At 44.9% G+C, this 22,799-nt stretch overlaps 2 protein-coding genes across 4 annotated transcripts in view; one reads left to right on the forward strand and one right to left on the reverse strand.

Moving 5' to 3' along the window:
* The window catches only part of MMD (monocyte to macrophage differentiation associated), a 47,651-nt gene extending 38,765 nt beyond the window's left edge, over positions 1-8,886 (forward strand). For all 3 annotated transcript variants that reach the window (XM_021414926.1, XM_021414924.1, XM_021414925.1), the window contains 5 exons: positions 3,975-4,135; positions 4,947-5,021; positions 5,444-5,545; positions 6,287-6,356; positions 6,692-8,886. In XM_021414926.1, the coding sequence (XP_021270601.1) occupies positions 3,975-4,135; positions 4,947-5,021; positions 5,444-5,545; positions 6,287-6,356; positions 6,692-6,892 (609 nt within the window). In that variant the 3' untranslated portion in view covers positions 6,893-8,886. The remainder of the gene's footprint in view (positions 1-3,974; positions 4,136-4,946; positions 5,022-5,443; positions 5,546-6,286; positions 6,357-6,691) is intronic.
* HLF (HLF, PAR bZIP transcription factor) overlaps positions 14,610-22,799 on the reverse strand; it is a 34,126-nt gene continuing 25,936 nt past the window's right edge. Inside the window, exons 3-4 of the mRNA XM_021414630.1 lie at positions 21,705-21,925; positions 14,610-18,604 (exon numbers count right to left, since the gene is read on the reverse strand). Of these exons, the coding sequence (XP_021270305.1) occupies positions 18,389-18,604; positions 21,705-21,925 (437 nt within the window). The 3' untranslated portion in view covers positions 14,610-18,388. The remainder of the gene's footprint in view (positions 18,605-21,704; positions 21,926-22,799) is intronic.

Consider the following 22,799-nt stretch of genomic DNA (forward strand, 5'->3'; position numbering starts at 1 on the left):
AAAGCTAGGGGGCATGCTTTTTTTTCTCGTTACAGATGATTTTACTAATATTAGAAGCTCAAGTAGTTGAGCAATTGCTGCTAGCCTACAATAGGAGTTTTCAGTTAGACACTGATAGAATATCTGTGTAACAGTGTTTAGCAATGGTTCTCCATATATCTTTCAAAATTTTACTCATAATTCAGAAAGTAGGCAGCTTGTATTTCATGACTGGCTGTACTCAGGTAGGTGTCACGTCTGGTTTTCTACTTCAATGCGTGGTAGTCTGTTTGGGCCGCTGCTTCAGAAACATCAGTTGGTAAATGGGAATACAGGATCCTACAGACAGCTCTGGGGTACGAGAATGAAGCTAACTTTGCGTAGCGTGGTAAGGTATCTTCAAATTTCTTACTAGAAAAGCTATTTAAAATGTCTTGAAAATTGTTTTTAAACCTTAAACAAAGCACTGACCTGTCTTTAGTCACTAGGAGACAGGAAGGGCTGCTAAGCAGTTGAATATAGAGACAGAAAAGACAGCACTCTGTGTAGAAGAACAGGAAGGAAACGGTGTATGAGAAAAGCAAGAGTAATGAGCATTTGAGTTGTAAGGTAAGCGAAGTCGAAGCGTTGTGGGGGGGTTGCTATTTCATACTGAAACTTTCTAGTGTATGTAAGGTTTATTAGACAAAGATATGCTCTGTTGTATTCAAACCTCAGAACTTAGGCACAACTTTCCTTACGTTGCTCAAAGCTTTTCCATTGCCTTAAAAGGAGGAGCTATTCTTAAGACAAGTTAGACTCATTTTGTGCAGCGGGGGTGGGGGTGGGTGGGGAAGTGTAAATATTTCAGAAATGAAGCTCAGAGCATCTTCCAGGCCATTGGTGCATGGAAGGAGGAGCCTTCAAAATGTCAGAAGTGCTCTCATCAAGAAAATGTCTTGGTTGTGTCTGATGGTTATTAGCAGTTTCTCTATACTCTGCATAGTGGAAAAATCCAAGTTGCCAGTAGGCACCTCCTTCCATGATGTTTGTCTCCTTATTTGTGAGGAGAAAAATCCGTGCGTAGAGAGATGTTGTACCTGGCTTCAGAGCTACACTTCTGGAGCAGGGAGTCTGAAATGGGCACGGTTTATCATATTCCTTCTAACTGTCACGTGATTATTTCTTTTCTCTAATTGTTTTGGCTGCTTCTTGCTCTTTGTGTCCTCTTCCATCCCAAAGAGGTGTAGGGTCTGTCTTCATGCTACCAGCATTCCCCCTCAATGAAAGGCAGGTGAGAGAGCAGCAGTGATCCCATGCTTTGCCACAGTGGCTGTGCGTACTGCTGACTGTGTGACCTACATAACCTCATGTGCAAAGAAAATAATTTTGGTATGAATATTATATATAAAAGCAATTTTTAATAGTTTTTTAAACCATTCCATGGGAAAGAGTATCTACAGATATAAGGAAAGAATACAGACAAAATGCTGACCAAAGTACCGTTATTCTCAGCAACCCCGAACAGATGGGAGTTAGCAGGGAATTTGCTATGATATTAATTTGGAGGAATTGCACTTCATGATGAAATAAGCAAAACTTTTCATGACTTTAGCTAATTTTGCTACTGGGAATGCTGGCAACTTAGACATGCCGTGTCATTCCCCTAAAATGACACAGCACAACCACGCTAATTCTATTAGTTCTGATTCTTTTAACTTTTTCTGTTAACTACCCCTCCTTTTAAAGGACTGATTGCTTCTCTCTTAAGATTAAAACACCGTTCTTGCACTATGGATTTTTCATATGAGAGTCTGTCTTGTTTTGTTCACTAGTGTCTTTCCTTTGAGATGGATGTTAGATATAGTAAAGTCACAAGAATCTAAAGAACTTTTGTCCACTTGACTGGAACAGATTTTGTTTTTAATCTGTCTCCTGCAAATGTGAAATGAAATAACTGTCACATCTAATCAGTTCCCTGCTGTCTTAAGGGCTTTAGCCACTCTTTAAACTGTATGCCATATGTGGAAAACCAGAGCGACTAATCTCCTGAGGAGTGAAATGCTTTAACCTTTCTTAAATTTGAGAGACGTCCAGGATATGTATGTGGAAATTTATGGTTTGTGACAAATGAGAAGCCAGACTGGAAGACTATTTTTGGCCTTAAAGTGCATGAGGTCAGCTTCCATAGACTCATTGCAAAACTCAAAGTATTTTCACCTCTGGTCCAAATGCTATAGATAGAAGAATGCCACACTTCTCATTTGTATGGCTTAAATGTAGAAAGCTTTGCAAAAAAGAAGAGAATATAACAGTAATGAAGCTACAATTGATACACTTCAAAATCCATAGGAAGAAGAATTGTTATGTTTTTTTAGCTCTTTTTCTGGAATAACCAGCTGCTTTACAGATTGAGTCAGTACATTCTCCATCTTCTGAGCTGCAGCTGTGATAAGTGTCTCAATTTCTTTGTCTGCAAGTAGATAAAGGACAGATAGTACTGGCTAGACCAGAACTTTGTACTCTAAGCTAACAAACCTGTAATGCAAAGCAGAATTGCCATATTTGTTTAAACGTTTCTGGTTCCTGACTTTGTTTAGCATGTTAAGCAATGAAGAATTTAACCTGTGAAGTGTCTGAAAAAGAACTTATACTGAATTTTTAACGTAAGGGCTGCCAAGATTCTCCTTCATAGTCAAAGGAGACAGGTAGAAATGTCTGAGTTGGCAGGTTCTTCCCTTTAAATACTTCCTGGTTTGGTGTTTTCTTTCTGAATGAGACAAAGGTAGATGATGTAACTTAACCTGGAAAACAAGTGGAGTTTTAAATGCATTTCCACATTGTGCTGGAAAACCTGAGTTAACGCTGCTCGAGGAAGGATGTTGTAAGGAAAACAGTACGGCATACACTGCAATATAATTTCGTATTTGTGCATTAAGCATCTTTATAGCAGAAGTCCCCACCTGGAGGGACCCTACCTGAAGTACTGCATCCAGTTCTGGGGCCCCCAACACAAGAAGGACATGGAGCTGTGGGAGCAGGTCCAGAGGAGGGCCATGAAGATGGAGCACCTTCCTTACAGGGACAGGCTGAGAGAGCTGGGGCTATTCAGCCTGAAGAAGAGAAGGCGCCAGGGGGACCTTATGGTGGCCTTCAGTACCTGAAAAGGACCTACAGGAAAGCTGGGGAGAGACTTCTTATGGGGCATGTAGTGACAGGACAAGAGAACGTAGTTTTAAACTGGAAGAGGGTAGATTTAGACTAGATATCAGGAAGAAATTCTCTACTGTGAGGGTGGTGAGGCACTGGAACAGGTTGCCCAGTGGGGTTGTGGATGCCCCCTCCCTGGAAGCATTCAAGGCCAGGCTGGATGGGGCTGTGAGCAACCTGGGCTAGAGGGAGGTGTCCATGCCTATAGCAGGGGGTTGGAACTAGATGATCTTAAAGGCCCCTTCCCACCCAAACCATTCTATGATTCTAAGTCTGCAGCTAATGTATTTGGTGTCTGAAGCCCAAGTTCTGCAAAGCCTTTGGTTAATTCCGTTACCATCTATTTAACTGCATATGTTAAAATGTTCATTTTTTTACTCACTTGCTATTTCCGTTTCTTTTGGTCTGTCCTGTGATTAGCCTCAATGCACAAGAGGTGCTTTAGAGCTCAGCTTAGAGTAAGATCAAAACCTTTTTAGGAACAGGAAGCAGAATGTGAAAATAAAAAATCAGTCATGCCTAGAGGAGCTAGCAGCCCATCCTAATCCCATATGAGAGTAAATCTGTCACAAGCAGGTATAACTTCATTGTCTGAGACACTGTCAGAATCTTGACCCTTGTGTGTCGATGTACAACTAAATGGAAAACTCATTCCAGCTGGGAGACTGCCACCAGATGTTGTACTCATGTTCCTCTATGGCGTGCTGCAGGATGAGCTGCCCTGCTGTTGCAATGCTGTGGGTGGTAGCTACATTTGCTGTGAGTAGAGTCTTAACGACCTTTTTTTTTTTTGGTTTTTGTTTTAGTTCCTCATTGTTCCTGCAATTGTGGGCAGTGCCCTTCTCCACCGACTTTCTGACGATCGATGGGAAAAAATAACAGCATGGATCTATGGCATGGGGCTCTGCGCGCTCTTCATCGTCTCCACAGTGTTTCATATTGTTTCTTGGAAAAAGAGTCACTTAAGGTATTGCTGTAGCTCTTCTGTAGATGTTTTACTTTCATGTTCTGTGAGGTTTTAATGCTGTGTTTCTCAAGTGGTCAAAAACTAGTAGTTTTACAAAGGTCAGAGTGGTACCTTGTCCTTAATCACATAATTGCAGAAAAGAACAACGAAGCAACACGAACCCTTGATTCTGTTGAAAGAAACAGTGAGCCAAGCTCACATACAAACAAACGTGTCTGCTGCATTTTGGAAGGAAAAGATGTTGATCTAAGGAGCCTTTGCAGCTCTTAATCTTAGTAGTTGAGTGGGAAGAACATAACCCATGTGTGAGGTCGATGTAATCCCATCTCAGTCATGAGAACACTGTTTGGGACTATGTCATTCTCAAGTACCTGGAGTAACGCAGAGTTTGCCAAGAGAATTAAAATGACTAACAGCCTTGGAAGAGAGGCAGCAACAGCAAAACTAAAATGTGATGTATTTTATATTTTTTATGACACCTATATAATTCGGGGCCATTAATTGGGTTTAACTCAGTCCCTGGATAACCATTTCTGGGTTAAGCAGGGTTGATGTGACAGCTTTCTGCCTCACTGTCAGTGAGTAGAATGTATGGTGAGATAGAGAGAGGGAGAGGAGTAAAAGAATGCTCATCTCCTACGTGCCTTGCTTATGACCTTGTGAAGCTGAAATAAAGTGAACAGTCTTCCAAATGATTTTAAGATATTATGCTGTATTTCCCCTAAAGTAATTCCAAAATGTGTCAGGAAAATTCAGTGATACAAAAATCTTCCCAAAATCTGCCCTGTTGACCTGTTCTCTCCCTTACTAGGACAATGGAGCATTGCTTTCACATGTGTGACAGAATGATGATCTACGTCTTCATTGCAGCGTCGTATGCCCCATGGTAAGAAGTGGGGAGGGGAAGAAAACCTTTAATTGTGAAGCACTCCATGTAAACACTTCATCCTTGCAACCTTCCAATTTCTATAGGGGTCTTCACAGATGCAGTTGATCGTGTTCTGCGTTGTAAAACCAAACATAATTTTGTGGGATTTGCTAAGCAGAAAGTAATTAGAAAAAAACAGAAAGTTCTTTGTGTATATTCCCCATATCCCACTTGGTGTTTTTCTCACATCAACATAAACACGCTTCTGCCTCTGTGTGTATGCCCACAGTCTTCTCCCCCATCATGACTAAGTTATAGCTCTGGATATTTATTTATATGAATCATATATATTTTATTTATATGAAACACAGTATTCTTGTGTCAGCGTGCTCCATTCATTCATTCATTCATCTTGTCTGTTGAAACCTTTGTACTTCCAGGTTAAATCTTCGTGAGCTTGGACCTCTAGCATCTCACATGCGTTGGTTTATCTGGCTGATGGCTGCTGGAGGCACTGTTTATGTATTTCTCTACCATGAAAAGTAAGAATTGTTATTTGCATTTAACTTCAAACTGAGACTTTTGTTTTACTTTCTGAGCGTTGTCTCTGGCCTTTCACACACTGAAGGAAGACCTTTGAGATGCTGGAGATAAGTGATGAGAATGATGCCAAGTTGTAGCTTGCTCAAAGATACTCTGTCATAACGTGTCTTTAGGCTATTTTATTGTCTTCTCTAAAAGCTGGGGGAGGGAAGCATCCAGATTGGAAACTGAACTTTGCTGCACGAAAGCAGGAGTGAGAATGGGTGAGGTAAGATAAGGTCAAATGATGCCCGGATTATACTGCAACGTAATACTGTGTATGGAGGAGGAGCAGGAGAGTTTCCTGCTTGAAATCTGTGTTTGTCAGCTTCAGCTCTAAGTTCTGGAGCCTGATTTCATTACTTATTTCCATTGGACAAGACCAACTGTTGGTTGTTTTGATGAAGAGCTACTGAGTTTCTTCTCCAATAGGAATATAAGTGTTCTGAATGTTTTATTCTCACTAGCATTTAACGCAAATTAACGCATCCAGGCGTTTTAATGAATGAAGTATTGCCTGCAACTTTAGCATGCAGAGATGTTGGCTTTATTCTTACAATAAAATGTGCAGAAAGCTTTCTGAAAAGTTTAATGGCCTCATGCTAACATAAAATGGAATATATTTTCTTATCTTTACTGTTGAAATAAGTGCTCATATTCCTGTACAGCACCTGAAAAGATTCACTTCTGTTCCATGTTAGGTACAAGATTGTTGAACTCTTCTTCTATTTGGCGATGGGATTTTCTCCTGCTCTGGTAGTGACATCCATGGTAAGGAATGTGACTATTGACATTACAAACACACAGACTTTCCTTTTATGACTAGTCTAAGTTCTGGTGCAGCTGTTTCTTCTGACAAGAAAAAATCTTAATTTTAGTCTACCATAATTATAAATGTTCTCTGCAGAAGAACCAAATATAGCCAGCTATATTCTGGATTTAGAGCTTAGGCTCAGTGAAGTGCTCCCTCCTTTTGTTGAGTCTGGGCTGCAGAGACTAAATAAAAGAGCTTGGGTTCCAGACTTCACCAAGATACCCACCATGTGTAGGAAATGTTCTTTCCCTCCATTGTGCTCCGTCCCTAATATGTCCTTGTTAATTGTCAGAGCAACACCGAAGGACTCGAGGAGGTTGCCTGGGGAGGCTTGATCTATTGTCTTGGCGTGGTGTTCTTCAAGAGCGATGGAGTCATTCCTTTTGCCCATGCCATCTGGCACGTGTTTGTGGCCACAGCGGCTGCAGTTCATTACTATGCCATTTGGAAGTACCTCTACAGAAGTCCTGCAGACATCATTCGTCACTTATGATGTACGTGTACGTATTGGGGTGGGGGGAGAGCTGCACTTGGCCTCTGTAACAGTATTATTTGACTTAAGGAATTTGGGGAAATTGGAAAATTGCACAGAAAAACTGCACTGACTTTGGTAGTTCTCTGAACACAATTACTGTGAACTGATGCGTGCGTGTCCTGGAATTGCCCTTCATATGGCAAGTGCTGTAACTAATGGAGGTACTGTACTGCAGTACTCAGAGTCCATTCCATGTTAGTAGAACTGGCTACCTGATGTTTACAAAGAAATTTTGTATTCTAGTTTAACTTTGAGGTTTTTTAATGACATGATTTTTCTAAATTAACGATTCCAATGAAGTCAGTGCAATAGTGAAAATAGAACTCTTGATTTGAAATGGGTTTCTGTCACCCTTCCACTAGCCATTTGTTAAACATCAATCACAGATGAACGATCTACTTTTACCACCCATCATCTTGATATGACTTTTATAGAAACTTTCCGGGGGTTTTGTAAACTTTAAAAGTACATTTATTGAACTGAAAACAAAACTGTCATCTATGCAGTTCCTCACGTTGCAAGATCTTGCAAGAAACGGTTACATTCCACATACTGTACTGACAGGCAAACATTGTACCTCTTCCAAGGGTTGTAGTATAGGTGTAATTATAACCACTTTTGCAAACTAACATGTAAATACTCTTCTGCTGAGTTTTAATGTGATAATGGTGTGCTTATCTATAATACCACTTGAACAGCACCGTAATTTGGCTCTGAGATGGAAATGAAGTCAGCTAGAAGAAACTGGCATTAACCAGTTCTTCAAGATTCCCACTCTGACTTGGTGCTGTGCAATAGACGGGGCAGCAGTTTGATGGAAGCTGCGTTAATGAAGGCGGCCGGCTAATAGGCCTCGATCCAAAACAAAGTTAGAAACTCCTCCAGAGTATGTATACTGGTGCTGTAATATTAAGGCTTCCAATTTTCAAAGGGATTCCAAATGGGCCGACAAAACCAGCTCCCAGCATCTTTCCTTGGGGCTTCAGCTGATGTGTCATAGGAAACCCAGGTCAGAGCAGTTACTGAGCACAGGGAGGCCGTGGCTATTGGTTCTCCCCAAGCACAGCCTGCTAGGGAGGAAAGGTGTAAGACCTGATACAGTGTCACTTGTCATTCTGGGACTTAAAACACAGAGTAGAACCAGTCTCTACTTGCATTGCTGTCTTTCTGTACAGGAAAATAAAACGTGGTAGCAAGACTGTAGAATGTGCATTAAATGACCAGATGTAGAAGAGTCATTGTAATACTGTTTATCCGATAATTGTTCTCTGTCCCACTGTATAATGAATGTCTTATATTAAGATTGACTTTATCCTTTTTCTAATTTACTCAGTTTTTCATGTCAGTATTTGAAAACGAAACCAAAACGTGTTGCCTTTCTCAGATTTCGTTCTGAATATTGCCTATCTTCAGATGACGCGTAGCAAGGTCGGGGCGCTTTTCAAGGCACCACTTACTGTTGCACCTCGATTGGCCAGGGGGCTGCGTGTTTTAGGTTAGATCCTTTTGTAAGCAGAGCCTAGCATTCAAGGCACTGAAGAGGAGTTGCTGTGCAGTGTCAGGAGGTGGCTGGAGAAGCAGCAGCACAGCAGCAGAGCGACCAGGTGGGTGCTTCCAGTGCAACTGTCCCACACATCCAGATGCCTCAGTTTTTTAACATTGTGTCTCTTATAGTGTTTTCCACTGGGTGATTTCATATGTTTCCTTTAAACGCAGTACTGTTAAAACCACTAGAACACGTGCAAAGGTTTCCTGGAGTCAAAAGTGAAACGGCTGCTCGAATACGTTTGTTTTAATTTGAAATTAATTTTTTTCCTGGCATTGCTTTTTGGAGTGTTTGAAATGGTTTTTAAAAATTTCAAGTCGCCAAAAATATTTTGAATTACTGTACTCTAGTCAATATGATACTGAATGTACTAAACTAACAATAAACATTTTGTGCAATTTGGAAACCCTTGTATTCTTGAATTTCTCCCAGCACTGGTGCAGGTGTGTAAGGGACAAAGCCTGTTGCTGGTGCTAGCACAGGAGATCTGGATTTGAATATAATGACCCCTCCATAGAGGTTTTTCTTAAAGTTTTGCTGTCTCAGCCATCCCTTCAAACTAAGAACACTAGGAGTACAATCAAGATGATTCTGTGTGCTGCCAGTGCAGCAAGACATCTCATTTTCATGTGCATTTTGATCCACGTTTGGACCATACTACTTCAGCTTTGCTCTTTTTCATACTGGTTTTGTTCAAGCACGCTGTGCTAAAACATAGAACTTCCCTCTTATGCAGCAGTACACGGATAAACCACAGACAAGCTGAACTAAAAACACATTTGTCTGCAAACCAATGTTCTGTCAATCAGGCTCTTGTGTCCCAGGCCCCACCCCCTCCCTGTGAGCTCCTGGGGGTAACAATGCTGCTTTTCTACCACTGCTTTCTGCAGCCTCAGAGATGCAGCCGCTTCTTAGGGAAGCAAACATCTTTAAAAATGCCTTAGAAGCACTCGCTCCTGCAGCTTCTGTGCCTGCAGGGTTTAGAATTTGCAACAAGTGTGCTGAGTGTAAATGGAGCAGTGATAGAAGCTTGGGAGGGTCTGGGGGTCTTTACCAGGATGCCCCCAGCGCAGCATGCACTGATACTGGGGAGCGCTGTGGGCCTGCAGTAATTACAAACCGTGTTCATGGCTTCCTGCACAGCTCTCCTAGCTCAGATCAGAACTCCTCCATGCTGATATTTGGCCTGGGTAATTCGGACAGGTTTAACTGCATCTTTTGTGCTGCTCCTTAGTGAAACGTATGTGGCAGGAGAGCAGAATGAGCAACTTAACTTAAGCACAAGGTGCTGATCTCTTCAGAGAGGTTTTTCTATTAAAACTTTAGCTTAAATTGTGCCCAGGACCCTGCTTCTTTGGAAGCCTCTGAGTCACCTACACAATTCTTTCTTTAGCTGCATGATTTCTCCGGAGGCTAAGGCTGCCATGTTTGCACTGTCTGCTTGACTAAGTCCTTTCTCCATGCTTTGCTATTTTTAGAAGCGTGCAGGATGTTAGCCTCTGCCTGTTAGTCGCTGTCAATAGGTGTCATTAAATCTAAAAATAGTTAACAGAAGAATGACCAGGAAGATGAGGCAGATGCGTGTCTGCTGTGTGCGTTTCCTGGAAGTTAAGCAGGTTGGCTGCGTTGTGGCAGGGGCAGCTGCTCCTCAACAGCCAGAGGTTGTTCACTGTCATTCTTCCATTATTAAAAAGAAGTTTGCTTTCCCTTTCCAGAATTTCTCTGACTAAACTCACCGAGTACTGCCACAGTCTGAAAAGGGAATGCACATAAAGCGCCTGAAGTGTTCACTCGTGGCTCCTTGTAAGCATTTGGATGCTTTGTTAGGATGAGTGCAGCCCAGCCATAGCACCTGTGGTGGAGCAGCAGTTCCAAACCCAGGGCCAAATGCCCCTAGGTTGCTCAGTGTCAGCTGCACTGAGAATTCAAACACAAAGATCAAGTGAAGCCTCTTATAACATCTGTGCCACGTACAGTCTGGACTAATGCAGTATTCTGGTCTTACTATCTCTAAAGGAAAGCAACCTATAACACTGCAATGTGATGGAAAGCACAGAATGACAGCAGAGTAGCAAGGTCCTAAGCTGCAGCAAGTAAGGATTTGCTCAAATGCAGGAGCTGTGAGCGTAGAAATAAAGGAAAGAAACTACTTACCTTCAGAAGGCCTCAAGTACACAGGGATCTCCAGCAAAATACCCTCACCTCCACTGCCAGCCCTTAAATGAGGTCTGGGAAGGGTGGATCCTGGCTCCACCCCTTCCAATCACTCAGGTGCATTGCTTGCAGCTGAGCTGCCCTGGGCTGGCCCTGCCTTCCCACCAGGTGCTCCATCACTGCTTCAGGCCGTGACTTAGCATTTCCATACGCTCCCAAGGAGGGGGGGTGGAGGGGGGGGGTCCTGATTTGCCATAGGGACATGATTAAGGTCCCCTTACCAATGAAAACAGGAGTGTTGACTTCTGTGTCTGCAGGCCGTGTACCTATTACCATGGGGACTAACGATCCCCCAAACTCCAATAACATCCCCCAAGGTGCAAGTAGGCCACACAACTTTAGTCCTACTTGCACCTTCCAAAGCCATTCTATTTTACGGGTACCAGGTTCATTTAGTCACTCCTCACTCACAGCAAGAGAGGGTAAGCTCAAAGGCAGCAGCTGTGGACACAGAAACAAAGGAAAGAATCTGCTTACCCTTGGAAGGCCACAGAGATGCAGGGATCTCCAGTGAGATGCCCTCACCTCCACTGCCAATCCTTAAGTGAGGTCTGGGAAGAGGTGGATCCTGGCTCCATATTGCATGCACCTGAGCTGCCCTAGGCTGGCCCTGCCTTCCCACCAGGTGCTGGATCACTGCTCCAGGCTGTGACTCTGCATTTCTACTACACAACCCCAAAGCAGGAATTTTCCAAATTCTGATTTGAGTAGTATGCTGCAGTGAGCCAGTGTGTTGCTGCTGAACTGTGTGATGGCTTGTGTCACAGCAGGCATCCCCTGCTGCACGTGGTGAGCTAGACGGTGTGCAGTACGGGCGGCAGTCATGTCCCTCTGCAGAACCAGGCTGCTAGTTACAGAGGAGGAGCAGGGGAACAGAATCCTCTTGTGAAAGGCTGGCAGTGAAGCCAACACCAGTTTTATAACAGAAGTTACATCACTGCCTCTAATGAGGCTGGCTGCTCTCGGAAGGATATATGCGGATGTCTTCGTTGCTTAGCAGCATGAGCCATGCTGGCGGTGGATTTGTGCTCCCAAATCCTTTAGGTGCCTTTGAAAAATCTCCCTTACATTTTCACGGATGTGAAAAGCCATTAGCAGGGACCTGCCGCATTAGTGGCCACAGCTGCGCAGAACTCTCCTTGCTCCCTGGTGTCCTGTTCAGCCCAGCTGTGACACAGAGGTTTGGAGCACAGGCAGTGACTGGGGACGGCACGCAGCTCCCTTGGCATGGCCAGGGACCGAGCCTCATTCCAGACAGGATGCTCAGACCAGCTCACGGGCTGCTTGGACAGAGGGCGCTGCTAATTAGTGAGCGACTTCACCAGTGATTAACACCAGCAATGAAACCCAACCCACAACGCGCAGCCAACCTAGGGAATCCATGGTACGTTGGGCTTCAACCGGCCACAATTCAGTAGCATGGCACGCAGTAAAGGACTGGATGTCATCGCTCCGGGGGCTCAACCATCTTCTGAAATTAAAAAGCACACACCCGGGAAGCTAAAGATGAGTTTAGGAAGGGAATACAGATTTTTTTTTTAAATGCACGCCGCCTTCTATGAACGTTTGACTGAATGAAAACAGCCTTTGTCTTGAAGCTGACGGTGTTGCTGAGCAGCTTAATCAGCCTTCTGCTACAGCACTGAAAATAAAGCTTGAAGGGACTCAGATATTTTTATCCCTTCCTCTGCCTGCAGGCAGGATGAACTCTGCCTGTCATTCCTGATGGGCTTGTCCAACCTGTTCCAAACAGCCTCAAACAACAGGGATTTCACAACCCTCCCAGGCAGTTTATTTCTGGATTTTACCCTCTGCCCTCCTAAACTTTTTTTTCTGCTATCTGAGCTGCGTTCATTGTCTCTGCTATAATTCAAGCCCATTACTCCCTGCCCTGCTTGCAGTGTGCTCAAAGAGCCCTTACAGCGACGTTCTACGCGTGTGCAGGCGGTCACTCCTCCCCTTTCTTTATTCTCCCCTAGACTCAAACAAACTCAGTTCCTTCATCCTTTTTCACAAGTCACATTTTCTGTTCCTTGCACGCTGCCCCCAGCATCCCCCTCCTCCTGGCCCCGCAGGTGCTCACATGAGCACATTCTGTGTCCGTCACCTCTGCCGCCTTCAGGAACTCTGCAGCAGTTCAAGTACTCAGCAATAAACGGAGTGATGATAAAAGTGAGCAAGCGGAGGGAAAATAAAGGGTGTCCTCTGCCCACAAACTTCTTGGGCTGCAGCTTTGGGAGGCTCCTGCCCTCACCGTGCAACCAAGCAATGCAGCACTATTCCACCCCGGGAACAACACTCAAAACTCCAAGCAGCTCCGCATGGAAAAGAAGGGAAGATCCCCTTAGGACCGGCTGCAGCAGGGGTGCATGCAACGGCTGGGGCTGGTTTCCTGTGGGGCCTACCCGTCACTCACCCATTTCCCCCACAGACAAAGCTGCTGGGACGTATTTGCTGTTGTGCCTGTGCAGGGCAGCAGGACTGGGATCCCCATTGGCGCTGGGGGTCTGTGCTTATCTCACCCCCTATCTGTGGTTTGGAAGCAGTTCTGATCAGCTCTCCGATGTGTTTGTTTGCTTCAAATGATGCTGATTTTCCTTTTCCTTTGGCCTTGGGCCCTTGAGTTCATGTCTCAAGCTGTGCTGAAGCACTGGGGTTTGAGGTTTGACCCAGCAACCAACAGAAGGCTCCTGCCCGCCTGCACCCCCACCTTTCCTAAGCAGGCCATGTAGTTCACTGCACTAAAATGCACGTACACAACCTCGGCGCGTACTTAAACGCTTACACACGCTCAAATGCATACAGAGGAACAGATCTCCATAAAATACATGCGCTGCAAGGCTCTAGATAGAAACAAAGTGAGCAAACCCAGCACCCACCACCCGGAGCTGCGCTGCTGGGCCCGTGCTGGGCTGCACACGCGGCTCCCCCAGCCGGTGCCAGGGTCCTGCCCTCGGGGTCCCCGTGCCGGCTGCGGGCAGTGGCCGTGCCACCCGCTGCCATCTCCTGCTGGTGTCAGGCGAGCAGCACGGCGCTGTGGTGCCAGTGGGGGTCACGGTTTGTCCCCGTTGTGGCCCGCAGCACCTGCCAGGGCCCCGTGTCCTCCTGCAGCATCACAGAGGGAGAAATACAATGGGGAGGAGATTACAGCCGTCGGCGAAGGAGAGGTGAAAAGCGGAGCGGTTTGGCACTGAGCCCAGAAGCCAGGAGCGGAGCACAGCTCGTGCGTGACCCCTTGTGTCGGAGCCGGCGGGATCCGGAGCCGCGGGACGCGGCCACCCCCGGCGGGAACGCGTGGGTGGAAGCCCCGTGCGGCTGCGGCTTCGTGCCGGGATGGCAGCAGCTCTGCGACGGGTTCTCGGTGGCCGTCGACGAGACGCAGCTCCACATTCCGCCCACAGTGCCTCCCATTTCTCTCACGCACGCTCTCATTTGCAGTATGATTAGGGGGAGGAATGAAATGGAAATTCGCAGCAGAAACCCCGAGCTCAGCGAGTTCCGTTCCCCTGTTTCAAGCCCCACTTTAAGGCTCTTCGCGGCCTGACCTGCGGCTGCTCCGTGCCGAGCCGTGCAGCGCCGCCCCTTCCCCGAGTGACCGCCGGCGATGGCGCCCCCTGGAGGCCGCTTTTCCGTCCCTGAGGCGGGAGCGGCTGCGCCTCCGCCGGCCGCCAGGGGGCGGCAGCGGCACGGGGAGCGCTGCTGTGCGGCGCTGTGTGAACGAACGCGCGGCGATGCGCGTTTGTCAGCGTTTCTCCGTCGCGTGTATTTACACACATCTGTGTATGCCAGCTACGCGCTTAAATGTACGCTTATATGCGTGTGTGTGTATAGATATGCTGGAAAATATGGAAGCGTGAGGGGGCACGGCGGGAGAAGAGCCCTCCCCACCCTGACAGACCAGAGCACAGAGGTGAGAGAAGACAAATTTAAAAGTTTATTAAACATTGAGAATAACAGACAAAAAATAAAACAAAATAAAATTTGGGCCGAACAGCATACAGGATGCAATCCATTTCATGTCGTACAGTTAATTTGATCTTATTAAACTTGTATTTAAACAGATGCTGTCTTGTGGTGTTGCCAGAAATACAATGGTTGATCACTTGTTTTAATACATATATATATATATCCTTCTCGACATCGGAAAAGAAAACCAAAAAAAAAAAAAAAAAACCTCAACAAAATAAAAATAAACTGCACATCCCTATGGTAAGTCACATGCAAAAATAGCTCTGAAGCAATAAGTGGGGTGATTACAAACCCACAGAGGCAGGATGCTGCAAGGCCGGGGAGCTGTCGGCGCGCGGCTCCGTGCTGCATTGCTGCACCCAGCGCCTGCTGAGCTCCTGGCTTCTGTGGGTTCAAGTCAGAGCGGTGCTGCCACGGCGCCAGGTTCCGGGACTCCATGGCACCACTGGGAAAGGAAGAGCAGCGCTCCCCGTGCCCTCTGCCACACGCTTTCCCAAGCAGGCTCCCAAGGCGTTCGCAAACGCATCTCGGATTCGATTTGTTTTTAGAGGATATTCCTTCTCGAAAAGAAAGAATTCACTTCTAAGACCCAGAGGAAAAAAAATAAGCATCTTACCCATGCTTACGTTTTTAGGAGAGGTCAGTGAATCCTTTAGACGCACTAGTATTTATTCTGCACACACATTTATTTCTACTTTTATAAAACGGGAATTTCTTGTGCCTGCAAGCTCCTTCAGAGCCGCTGGCGGTGTGATGATAGCAGCTGAGCTGACCCTAGGGCCTGAAAAGGAGCCCCATTTTCTGCTGGTTTATGTCATCCTGGGGAGACAGCCTGGTTGTCCTTCCCAGACTCTAGGCCATGAGCATTCCCTTTCCTAGCGAGCCCAAGTACCGAGCTCCCACGGCTCCCAGAGCTCGGGGTGGGTGCCCAAGGCCCTCGGGCTCCTTCCAAGAGCGCTCTGCGGTCACAGTGCAGCGCACCCATGGCTGCAGCCATTTCCGTACCAGCTGATTTCATTTCCACCATTTCCCCTTTTCAGGCACCACTCCAAGAATACTCACAGGGATGGTGATGAGAAACTGCTGCTGCTCGCTGCGCTGCTGCTGAAGATGCATCCGTGGCAGTGGCTGCTTGGGGAGCCCCACCACTGCCACGCAGCACCACAGGGAAACAAACGTGGCTTCCTAGTGCACAGAGCAGACGAGGAAAGGCTCAGCTGCACCGACCGCTGCCCCCTGCTTCTGTACCCATGCATCTGGTGCCTTGCACTGACCCCTAGAAAACAACTTGCTGCACTCCAAGCCTCGCTGCAGCACATGGAAACTCTGCTCACTGAGTGAATGGCCCGGAGGGGAGGGACACGCTGGGTCTGTCTGAGGAAAAGCACTGGGACAACATCAATAGTGCACAGATACTTGTAATGCTGAGCAAAATGCGGGGCCCTTTGTAGCAATCTCCTGAAGCGTGAATCGTTACTTAATGGAATGAACAACCTTTGTATTTGAAAACAATGCCAAAACGCTCAGAAAACGGTGAGCAAGACATGTAGCACCGAATCTTCCTCACATGTGAATAACCACATGCACTACACGGAACTGCATACATGAACTGAGCTGTTTATTAAAAAAGAATCACCTGGAAACAGATTCTAGCAGCAGCAGCAGCAGCAGCAGATTAGAAATGACCGAGTTGGGTTTTTTTGGGTTACGTGCTATTTTTCTGCCTTTAGAAACTGTGCTGTCCAATCAATAGTTGCCTAAAATCCATATTGTGCTTTGTCCCCATGAAACAGAACCGCTACATGTTTCCGATGGAAAATAGCGAAGTCTCTCTTCCTCAGGAACACCGAGCAGCCTGGAAAGCCACACTACTTCCATAACAATTTAATTTAAAGCACAGAACATGCCAGCGTGCCAGTGGTAGGCTTAAAATATCAGAGATTAACAAAACAAAAACTAAAACCAACCAACAACCTCCGTAGCGTTTCCTTTCTGTACAATAATGGAGAATATATATCATCTTTGCTATATATTTTTAACATGGAATAGCTTTTTCTCTTTGTTATATATAATATATGTCTTTCAAAATACACTGTCGGTATTTGTACTTGAAAAATACTGTACAAAACAAACATACTATAATTATTCTGTATAAACTTTATACATTTTATAATATCTGTTCTTTTGGTCTATAGTAAACACTTAGATTGATTGGATTAACCACAGTATACGACAACACCATCCCCCTCTGAAATACACCAGTGTCTCTTACATTCATTTCTCAGAAGTCCACTTTAGATTCGAACATAAGTGTTCAAAAGCAAAGAGAGTTTAAAACAACAGAATTCAGAACCATCAGTTCATGTCACACTCAAAACAACAATCACTAGGAAAAATGGGCTTTGCAAACCAGTGACTTCTTCTAACTGAATTAAAGTGATTTTTAGAACAGCAAGATAGAATCCACAGAAAATATATTACACAACATGGGAAAAAAACAACTCAATGCAGGTAATTTAATTTTTAATCACAAAATGGAACTCATAACTAACTGAAAACAGAAAAGCCCCTCTGATTTCAACGCCAGATCTGATTTGACACTATTAATTTCGTTGTTGCAGCTAATTATCCTGCTTCCTATACATGCGCTCCCTATGGCAGGGATACAGTTAGCATGCTCACATGAATGTGTCTTTTACTTTTTAATGTTTTTTTTTTTGTTAAAGACATGAAAACTCCTGTTGGGTAGGGAAACCATCCTACGTCCACTAGGAACATCCAGGCAGCATGCGCGCTAGCGTACAACAGGATTATTGCTTCAGGTACAGACAGTGCAAGGTACACACTCCGTGGTCTATCAATAGTACTCCTACCTACCTGGGGTCCGTGGAAATAAAAGGAACCTTAATAGCTACAGAGAAGCCATTACGGGATCTATAATGAGTCGAGCTAACTCAGTCTAACAGCACTTTAAATCCGAAGACAATTATCACCAGAACTTAAAATACAACAAAAGCAATCTATAAATTAATATTTCTGCAGTGTAGTACTAAATTATTATTTGTGCACTTTATTAGCATGTTAACTTTTCTGATTAGACGTACTTAAACGACAGCTCGTTACTCTCGAAAAACTGAGATCTACTTTTTTTTTTTCTTTTTTCTTTTTTTCCTTTTTTTTTTTTTTTTTTTTTGTTAAATATATAATTTATACTGGGATCTTTCCAAGTGAGTCAAGGAGGATGGAACCGGTTACAAGAACATAAAAACCCTAATCCGAAGCAGCACTGAAAAAATACAATAAAAAGCTTACGATGGCGGTCCTCAACAGTCCAGGTAAAAATGTGGCACCCTTCGAAGAGGGCTTCGTAAAAATGGGAAGTGCTGAGATGCGTGCGCACGCACACACACACACACGCTCACACGCACATGCACACACACGCGTGCAAGCACACGCGCACACGGACGTGTGAACACACGTGCACACATACACGCCGGGACACGCAAACAACAACAACAAAATAACGTTAAGTCAGTTTTGTTTCTGCTTCTGGTAAAGTGCTGAAGACAGAAAGGTTGGTTTGGGCGTGGTGCTATCAAACAGGAAACACATTGTCCATCTATTCAAATGCCAACCCGCAACCGAAACAAAACAAAACAAAACAAAACAAAAAAAAAAGAAAAAAGAAAAAAAAAAAAAAAAAACCCCACTCCCCTCCCGTGACTTTACAGGGGGCCGTGCCGAGCCTCGTACTTGGCCAGGACGTTCTTGCATTTGCCCAGCTCTTTCCGCAGGTCGGCCACCTCCTGCCGGAGCGCCGAGTTCTCCTTCTCCAGGAAGGAGGCGCGGATGGCGATCTGGTTCTCCTTCAGCCGGCGCGCGTCCCGCGACCGCTTGGCAGCCATGTTGTTCTTTCTGCGCCTTGCCCAGTACTTGTCATCCTGCTCACGGAACACGGGGAGACACAAACGAGGTGTTAGACATCTGGAAGGGAGCGGCCAGCGGGATGGGCTCTGCGTGCAGCCCCCAGGCTGCGGCTGCCCCGACCCCACGGGTTTTGCTGTGATTTTGCCTATTCTGTTTCAATGGCCCAATGAGCCCTGACAAGGCCGGGCACTGCAGGGACATGAGTTGCAGACCTGCAGGGCTCAGCCCAGCCAGCGAGCACAGAGGCCTGCCTGTACTTCTGCCAGAACGTTTACACAAACCCCCTCATCCTCCTGGGAATGAATTCCTCCGAGGAAAACCAAGGTGATACTCCAGCAGCATGACCCATCTCACAGCTATGCTGCCCTAGTTAGCACATCCACCCACGTGTGCAGTGACTCCCAACTGGTTGCTCAAGCAGTACTGATTAATTCCCGTATGGCCCTGCTCCTCTTTGCCACCCAACACCCAGGTCACTCCGTTTGCTGGAACCATCCACATCCTCTGTTGTTCAGCTCTTTCCTCTGTTCAGAGCTTTCACTACAGCACCCCAAAGGGTTCGTGTTTGCACACCAGAGCAGCAAGTCACTGGATGAGGATTCCTTGGCAGCCAATTCAGGAATGGCAAAACAAGGATGGCTGCTTTGGTATCACCTGCAAAGAGATTCGTGCAATGGGCTCTGACAGTGAAGAAAAAAGCATTTGCCAGAAATACGTCTGCTCACCTCTAAAGTTTCACAAGTCAACATATTCCCAAAGCGTTCCCCCAAAAGACTTGCCTCTAGGAGATCACCTTAGTTGCATTTGTACATCAAAAGCTCTAACTTACTACTTAATTTCACCTGATTTCTCCACTCTTCTAATAAAACGGTAGCATCACTGTTGCTATGAAAGTGAACTAAGCTCTAGAAATTTGGAACAACTCAGTAAACACAAAGTGAGCAGAATCTCTTAGGAAAAGTGAAATTCAGTTCCCTGAAGAGAGTGACACGGCCATCCAGCCCTCAGACTGCCTGGTTGAGCCACACAGCTCCAACTTCCCAGCACCATCCTTCCATTTTTATATGCTTACATTTGCTTACGATCTGAGTGCAGCACTCCTGTTTCACCAAGCATGGTAGCACAGCCCCATCTCCCGGGCGAGAGCTGCGAGCCATCTGTCCCTACTGAGCAGGGAAACATCACCCACTCCTCTGTCTTTCTGCAGGAAACACGCCAAGGCTAATACAGCTGCTCTGCATCTTCTGCCGCTGCTTGCACAAGGCAAAGCAAGAGCAAAATGACAGCTAGAAGCACTCTACAACTGCTTTATACTATTTTAGCTGAGTGAGGTGTCCAGCAACCATGATTTGGAGCCAGTGTATCTCTAAATTTCTTTTCACCTGCATTTAGATAGGACCCCCCCAAAATCCTCTTAAAAACAAGCATGCAGCAAAAAGCTATGACCCAAATCTTGTTTATAATTTCCCATCTCATTCCACTCCAAAAAAAATCAGCTTTAAGCAATTTATTAGTGTGCCACCTAGGCTTCATCCATCTTTATTTTAACAAATTGCTGCGGCAAATCCCTTAATCCAGGCCCAAAAGAGGTAAGGCTGGCATTTCAAAATCACATGCAACCCAGAGACGATTGACTGGTCTAATCTGCTTACCCTCCCCAAGAACTCAACAGCCATTCCACATGCCAGGGCAGAAGCAGCACTTGGGTCAAGCATTCTGAAATGAGTCAAGGGCATCTGATGTGATTATCTCGGGGAAATGTGACCCCGAAATTCCAGTTCGGTCCTAGACTGAAAACTCATGTGCTCCACTGCTGCATGCAAGGCACTGACATTTTCTGCCTCTGTCGTGAGGCATTTTTGGCAAAAGCTACCTTTGGCTAGCTAGGATACCTGGGAGATACCACAAAATGACATACAACAGAGAGACAATTTTCACTCTCCTTACATCCGTGTAGCCATTTCTGCACTGAACTTCTCTACTTAGGTAGACCTCACAGTACACTGCAATGCCAACAGAGCATCAAAAATAGTAAAATTTGCCTGAAAAAATAATGCCATGGTACCGAGAAACATTTCTGAATGAAAACAGAGGACATTACAAAGTGACAGCAACATTATCACCTGAACACTACTGGGATTGTGCTTTCTGCGCTTTTAGCTTGCACAACATTATCCTGAGGGACAAAAATAGCAAACAGCATCAGCTTCTTTCCCTAACTCTATCACTGTGGCGTACACACGTGGCACCACAGCCTCTTGGCACACACAGCCAAAGATTCCCTCTTCCAACAGGCTTTCAATCTTGGGGAGCAACAGCCAAATGAAACCGCACTGACTACTTCTGATAAAAAGGTCCTCTTGGCAATCACATGCTGGGAATAGAATTTTGAAAGTAATGACAATTTTCACAGTTATTTGATAAACTGAATCAGCCGGTCAATTTGTGCAGCTCTCTTCTGGGGAGCTTTTGCTCTTCCCATCTCAGAAATGGTGAGAGACATAAACAAGTGTGCTTCTTTTTAAATACTGTATTATGATTGTATTATATTTTAAGTATTGTACTAAAATACACTTATTGGCAAAATTATTTTCTTCTACTTTCCTTCAACAGTTTTAGATTCTTTCACTTAAATTAACAGTATGTAGCGTAGTGTTCCCACTTGTTGGTAAAACACAGAGCTAAAGAAACTTTCAAACAAGACAAAACATATTTTATTCTGTCTCCACAGACTACACTCTGTGAGAGAGGGATTCTTCCTTGAAGACTATGCCAATGAGCCAGACAGAGTGGAGGAAAAGGAAACGTGATCAGACTGTTTTGTAAATGGGAAATATGGGACAAATTAAGCTCGGCCAAGGTCACGCAGGAAGTTTCTGGCATACAAAGGAAATTAATATTGATATGAATTTCAAGTGTTGATTAACACAAAAGGGACATCCTCCCCTCAATCTTCCTCAGAACCATTAACAGTTTTATTCTACAAAAAAGCCATTTTTAGTTTGGCAGATTTACATTACATGAGCAAACAGATTCATGCTCCTAATGTGTATCTGAAAGAACAACTGCCTTAGGGTCTGTGTATGAACAATCTTGTCACCAGTTCCAATTTACCTTCAGGTCATCTGGAATGAAGACTTTGCGAGCTTTCTTAATCATTGGCTGTGGTTTCAGCTCTTCTTCAGAGAATTTGCGCTTACGAGGGTCAAACATCTCCTGGCCAGGAATACTGGAAAGAGCAAGATCTGCAGGGTCAGGTTCGTAGCCAACGGGAACTTGGATGGTCTCCGGATCAATAGGACTCGGTGTGTTTCGGTTTGTTGGCAAGATCTGACCTACAAAAATAAAGGAAGAATTCAGCTATGTTAGAAGAAATCATGTAAATAATACCACTGAACATGGATTTTAGAGGCTCTGTAAATACTTTACAACCAATAATTCTTTAAGCTTTCACTGTAAGTTTGGTAGCAACTCTAGTCAAATATTAGATTGCCCATTTTTAGGGTGCATATTCTGATCTAGACATGCTCACGCCATTATTTTCAAAACTGGTTCCTAATTCTGGTTGCTAATCTTACGTCCTCATTTAGGACCAATGAACCCAGTAGAGCTGTGCTCAAGTGCAGGCAGAGGGCTTACCGCTTACCGCTCCAACCCATGCCTTATGATCGCAGCCTCAGGAACAAATCTTAAGTACTGTAATTTAGGTCTGATTTATCCATTACACTGTAATCTTTCCTCTTATTCTCACACAGATTTCTAGAATCTGAGTGTATTAGTTGTAATAGGAAAAAAATCTCATGAAAGCGTACTGTCAAACTGTGCTAAAGCTCTCCACTAAGGAGGTGCTAACTATTTTCTCAGAAATCTTACCAGCAATGTTTTAAAGACAGTGAAGGAAACTAGCAACATAGCAGGCTACAAAGATGCTGTGCAAAAACGGAAGAACCCTTATTTACACTATTTATTGCTCTTTTAATGGTATATAAGAACTATTTAAAATGAGCCTACCGCAAGAAAAGAACTATTATCACCCCTACATTTCCTTTCTTAACCTTCAGTATACCCTTCAAGACTTCAGTGTGACAGCCCCAGTACAGGCACCATTCCCACTACAACTCCAATTTAAAATCTCAACCAAAGGTTCCCAAAATAGGATCCTAAGGTCAGCTGCCCATCCCCATGGGCAGAATTTTCAGAAGTTTTCGC

This window comes from Numida meleagris, chromosome 17, assembly GCF_002078875.1.
Source record: "Numida meleagris isolate 19003 breed g44 Domestic line chromosome 17, NumMel1.0, whole genome shotgun sequence".
Lineage (NCBI taxonomy): Eukaryota > Metazoa > Chordata > Aves > Galliformes > Numididae > Numida > Numida meleagris.